Source organism: Nicotiana tabacum, chromosome 19 (genome assembly GCF_000715075.1).
Source record: "Nicotiana tabacum cultivar K326 chromosome 19, ASM71507v2, whole genome shotgun sequence".
In the NCBI taxonomy this organism is placed as follows: Eukaryota; Viridiplantae; Streptophyta; class Magnoliopsida; order Solanales; family Solanaceae; genus Nicotiana; species Nicotiana tabacum.
Genome location: NC_134098.1, coordinates 67,110,927 through 67,116,193, shown reverse-complemented (window position 1 = coordinate 67,116,193; position 5,267 = coordinate 67,110,927). Strand labels below are relative to the sequence as shown.

General features: G+C 33.0%; 1 protein-coding gene across 1 annotated transcript; it reads right to left on the bottom strand.

The window, feature by feature from the left end:
• Positions 1-3,364: 3,364 nt before the first annotated feature.
• Positions 3,365-3,838, bottom strand: LOC107766825 (uncharacterized). The gene has a single exon (XM_016585699.2). The coding sequence runs from the start codon at positions 3,836-3,838 to the stop codon at positions 3,365-3,367; it is 474 nt and encodes a 157-aa protein (XP_016441185.2).
• Between the last annotated feature and the right edge of the window lie 1,429 nt (positions 3,839-5,267).

Here is a 5,267-nt window from a genome sequence, read left to right as displayed (position 1 = left end):
TTTTGCTCCAATCATGTAAGCCCAATTACTACCTTGACAGTTGTTGGCTGACATATATTTGGCTCCAAAATTGTGTTGAATTTCTTAAATAAGCACAAATAGCAGCCAGTTATATTTTTATTTATTTATTACTCTTAAAACACTACAAGAGGAGATCGACAAATTAAAAAAGAAATAATTTAAGTTTTTTTTACCATCATTTAACCATGGTCAATTGCAGTGGCGCACATAATTTTTTTCTCAATAGACATTAAGAATTGAATTTTTTTTGAATAAATTAATATACCAATAAGCGGTATCTTTTTTTTAAACTAATATTTTTATTTGATTTGTTATCTATATACACATATTTAATAAAATTGTTCATATGGGGTAAGGTGTATCCGCCAATGAAGTTGGCATGCTTTGATGTAAAATTAGGTGCGAGTAAGCTTTCTACCTAACAAGCCTAACAAGGAGGATAAATAATTTATACGATTATTTATATGACAGTTCCTTTACATGTAAATATTTTTACCCTCGATATATATAATTTAAATTCGAAAATGAAAAAGGTCATGGCTTGTCAAGGTCATTTTAAGCATTTTGATCAAAATCAATGATTAATTTAGGGCCCAATGTTGATACCTAGATATAATGACATTAATTGCTTAAAAGCATTTGTTAATTAGGTTTGTTTCCGGTGAAACTTTGCTTTCACCTTAGACTTTTGTTCTTTAAACAGCAAGCAAGTGAAGCAAAGTTTCCCCAATCCAAGTACACAATACGTACGTTCATTTTGTGGTTTTGAAATACACAACCATTATGTTGAAAATAGGCGGCTTAATTTGCCAATATTCTCTTTCTGCTGGTTCAAATTTAATTTTGATATAATTAAATGATGGCTTTGTTTGTCTTGTAGTAGGATGAGGCATGCTTGCGGTGATTGATTGAACTGAAAAGGAAAGATGTTGGAAAAAAAAGCGTATCTGTGGGGGAGTCAAATGAAGGTTCACAGCAGTACGAATACCAACATAATATTACAAATAATTAACAAACACTAAAAGATACACTATTGTTCACAAGCGAGCTAAAATTTGAAATTTATGAGTTCAGGATTTTAGTTCTTTTTAAGTTAATAAGTTTCAAATTAATAATCTATACATATTCAATAAAATTTTTAAGATAAAGATAACTACAAGGCTGGACTAAAGTTCTTAAGTTTGGTCGAACCCGTAGCATACACTCAAGCTCCGCCCCCTCTAAAACTGAAAATTAATGCTTTGTTTCCCCTGAAAAGAAGAATATAGTTTTATTGATTTTTGGTTTGTTGGAGGGAGAATATGCAGTTGATTTTGGGTTTTGTTCGGTTCTTGAAATGCAGCCCCACTTGGCCTGTAGGTGCTGCTGCTTCTTGTTTCCTGCCTGTTGCATGCTATGCTTGTAGTTTTATATTTGGGCAACATATTCCATATTTTTTAACCTTAATTTGCCGTAGACATATTCATGCTTGGAGGAGCATATTATCCACAAACAGTCTAGAAATTGTTTAAGAGCATAACAAATAATTCACACATATAGAGTGTTTGGATTTTCAATAGTACAAGTGTGGAAGAAAATGAATATCCCACATAAATTAGTGACTAACTTAATTTTTAGGCCACTTTTAAAAAGTGAGCTTTATTTCCCTTAATAATATATCCGCTGTATGTACATAATTATGTACATATATTAGGCAGTCGAATAGCAAACATAACATTTATCCCAGTGATGATGAAAAAGAAAAGGAACTATGGCCTACTAGTACAATTCTTAGTTTAATGTTAAACCTCTCAAGAAATTTTTATTTTACGCGTAAAAAATCTAAAAATAAAACACAAGAAACCCTTAAAGGCTAATGAAATTATAAAGGGATATGTTAGAACCATTTCCTAGAGGTCATTTTGGGCATTGTAGATCAAAGGGAATGATTAACTTAGGGACCCAGGAGGCCAGGACTGATGATCATGTGATTTTCAAAGCATTTGTTAGGTTTGATTTAGTTGAAACTTTGCTTTCACCCTAGATATTTTGTTCTTTAAACAGCAAGCAAGCTCAGCAACGTTCTCCCTTCCCGAAAACCTAACGTTACTAATTTATTGTCGGACAAAACAATGTGTTTTCTTTGGAAAGTACCTGTTTAAGCTTCATACATTGACGGAAATATTTACACACTTAAATTTCGAACAATAATTGTTAATTTAATAAAAATGATAACTAACATACTATAACATATTAAAATTCACTAAATTAGTAAAAGTATTTTTAGAATGAGAGCGTATATAACTCAAATCCTTAGAGAAGAGGCTACTTTGTTTCTAATTTTTCTATCTAGTTTACCTACAGTTCAACTATATATGTTGGCATTCTTGTCTTGTAGTAGGATTAGGAATGATTGCAGCGATTGATTGAGGAGAAAATGAAAGGTGTTAAAAGCGAATCTAAGGGGTCAAGTGAAGCTTCCCAGAAGTAGCGAGTACCAACGTCATAAAACAAATACGAACAAACACTAACGGATATACTAACATAAGTCAGTTACACTTGGAAATACTTTCTTTTTTCTTCAGGAAAAGAAGAAGATGGTGGTACTGAGTTTGTTTGTTGGAGGGAAAGTATCCGTCTGTATCCATCTACGCAGCACAGTTTTGTACGTTGTATATGCCTTCAAGATATACATTAAGAATAGAATCACACAATTATATTACTATTAATGTATACAACATGTGAACTCATACAAATAGCACTGTATATAAAAATTTCCTAGCCGCTGCTATGCCTGCCCATCTGTGTTATACTGGGGCACTATATTTCATTTTTTCAGCTTAAGCCATATTGGACTCATCTAAAACCTTATCGTGATTGAACTTAATTCGAAGGATCATTATATCCAGAGTAGTCTAGAAATTAAGACCATAGCCAACAATTGGCACTTATAGAGCGTAGAGATTTTTAAAAAGTGAAACCGCAAGTGCTTGAATACAATTTATTTTATAACTTTTTAGAGCGCTTTATAATATTCTCATAAGAAAAACCTAAGCTCATTCCCCTATTTCTCGTCAACGTTTGTTTTACCGGTTCAACAAGTGGAATTTTGATATTTTGGATAAAAAAAGTTTGAGCTCTCATGTTGCAGTGTGGAGTAGAATACTGAAGACCTCTTCTATATACAAAATAATCCGCAACGTAACGCATCTTATACAGAAAGAATACTACTAGCCAGTATGGAATTGAAACATGAATATGACATCCAAAAAGAATGAAAATTGGTGAGCGGAAAGCGCCTGCAAGTCTATGTCAATTTGCACCTTTAGTTAGCGAGCGTCTTCTCGTGGTATTCTAAATATGATTATATTTGTCTTTGCAGCTTTATTTGTTCATAAAACTTGGCAATAAATTCCTCAGCCTTCATATCAATAGCTTCATCACCGGGACAACTAATCTCCTCAGAGACCTCGCAGCTTGCATATGCATCCTCTTCATTATCACCATCCTCCCAGTTCAAGAAACTTTTCCTAGGAACATCAACTTGAGGTTTGATGCAAGGGATATTTGGTATCTTGAAACGCAAGGAAGCAGGGCGATGCATCTTGACATGAATGATAGGGGTGTCATCAAAGGAAAACTCACGCTCCCCATAATGATAATGTAATGCACCACCGTAGTTGTTGGTATGGCCGAGACTTTTGATATATTTTGGAAGCAAACGGAGTTCAATTAGGAGCTTGTTCTTGAAAATGCCACCTTTTCTTGCCCATAATAACAAGGTCAGGCGGAGAAGGTTCCAAGCTCTACGACCAACCACTGATCTCTTCTTCTGCATTTTCGACTTTTCTTGCATGGTTGCAACTGTGTTTTAATAGTAGAAGATAGCAACAACTAAAATGAAAAGAAATGGCAGCAAAAAATGACAAAGTGTATGCACTTTTAGAAGATCTCTTTTCCTTTTTGTTCTATTGGTCTTTATGAGTTAATGAAAGAGCTTTTGAAGTGGGTATGTTTGGCTGGCAGAAACTGGGAGAAGCTATATATATATACATGTAACGCACAGCTCACGAAGTTGAGAAATTGAGAGTGAACTCAAAATTAACTAGGCGGTTTGGGGTAAATATGTCAAATAAGAAATTTTAAAGAAAGTGAGAAGCGGAGGAAGTTGGGTTGAATTGTTAGAGGGATCCAAAGTGAAATAGTAATGATTTATTTGGTACGCTGTTGGGCGGTGCAAACCACTTCGTGAAAGACACGCCTTGTACGCTGCAATTAGGGGGAAAAGAACTTAATATAGTTACTAACACTACAAGAAACAATTTTTTTTTTAAATACAAGAAACTATAATAGATGCATAAGAAATGTCCTTGAAATAATTTTTTATGGTTTAATCATGGTTATTAGTATATATTTTCATATAAATTTATATTTTAACTATGATAAAATTAATGCAGTGTGGATTTGAATATAACTTATGGCGGATTAGTTATATCGAGAGTAATTATACTAAGATTGACTGTTTGGTTTGTTGTATTAATTCTGAAATTATCAATTTTACTGTTTTATCCTAAGATTATTATTCTATCCTCTAATAAGTGTAAATTATTTCGGTACTATTTTTAATCATGAGATAACTTATTCCAGAATTAATAACCAAACAATTAAAATTTTTATCCCAAAATTATTTTTGTTTATCTATCATACAAAAAAAACGACCCCTAAATTTATCAAAACAAGGCTTTGACAGTAGGAATCCCGCTTTGACAACCATTTTGCTATATTACTGTTTTTATTCTCTTTATTATATTTTATTGTTATAGAGCCGAGTGAAAATGAATCTCAAACTCGTAATTTATTCCTCTAGAACTAAAATAAACTTAAAATCCACTTTTCACAGGTTAAGACAGAGAATTATACGTCCTGTATATTTTCATCGGGGGAATTCTCACGACATGCACTTATTTTTTGCTTCTCTTAAATGGGAATTCAGGTTTATGTTCATGAAAAGTTTGAGTGCCAATTGTTGCCAGCTGCATCTTTTCTAACGTTAGGTACCTAATCATGAGTACATTTTGCTTCAATCAGGTAGCCCCAATTACTGCCTATTGACAGTTGTTGTCTGACACATATTTGGCTCCCAAATTCTGTTGGATTTCTTAAGCAGCCAGTTAAATTTTTATTTGTGTATTACTCTTATAATTTATTACTCTTATAATATTACACGAGGAGATCGGTAGCCATCATTAGTTATGATAAGTCGGTAT

Coding starts and splice junctions, on each gene's coding strand:
- LOC107766825 (XM_016585699.2), bottom strand. CDS start 3,838: ATGCAGAAGAAGAGATCAGTGGTTGGTCGTAGAGCTTGGAACCTTCTC.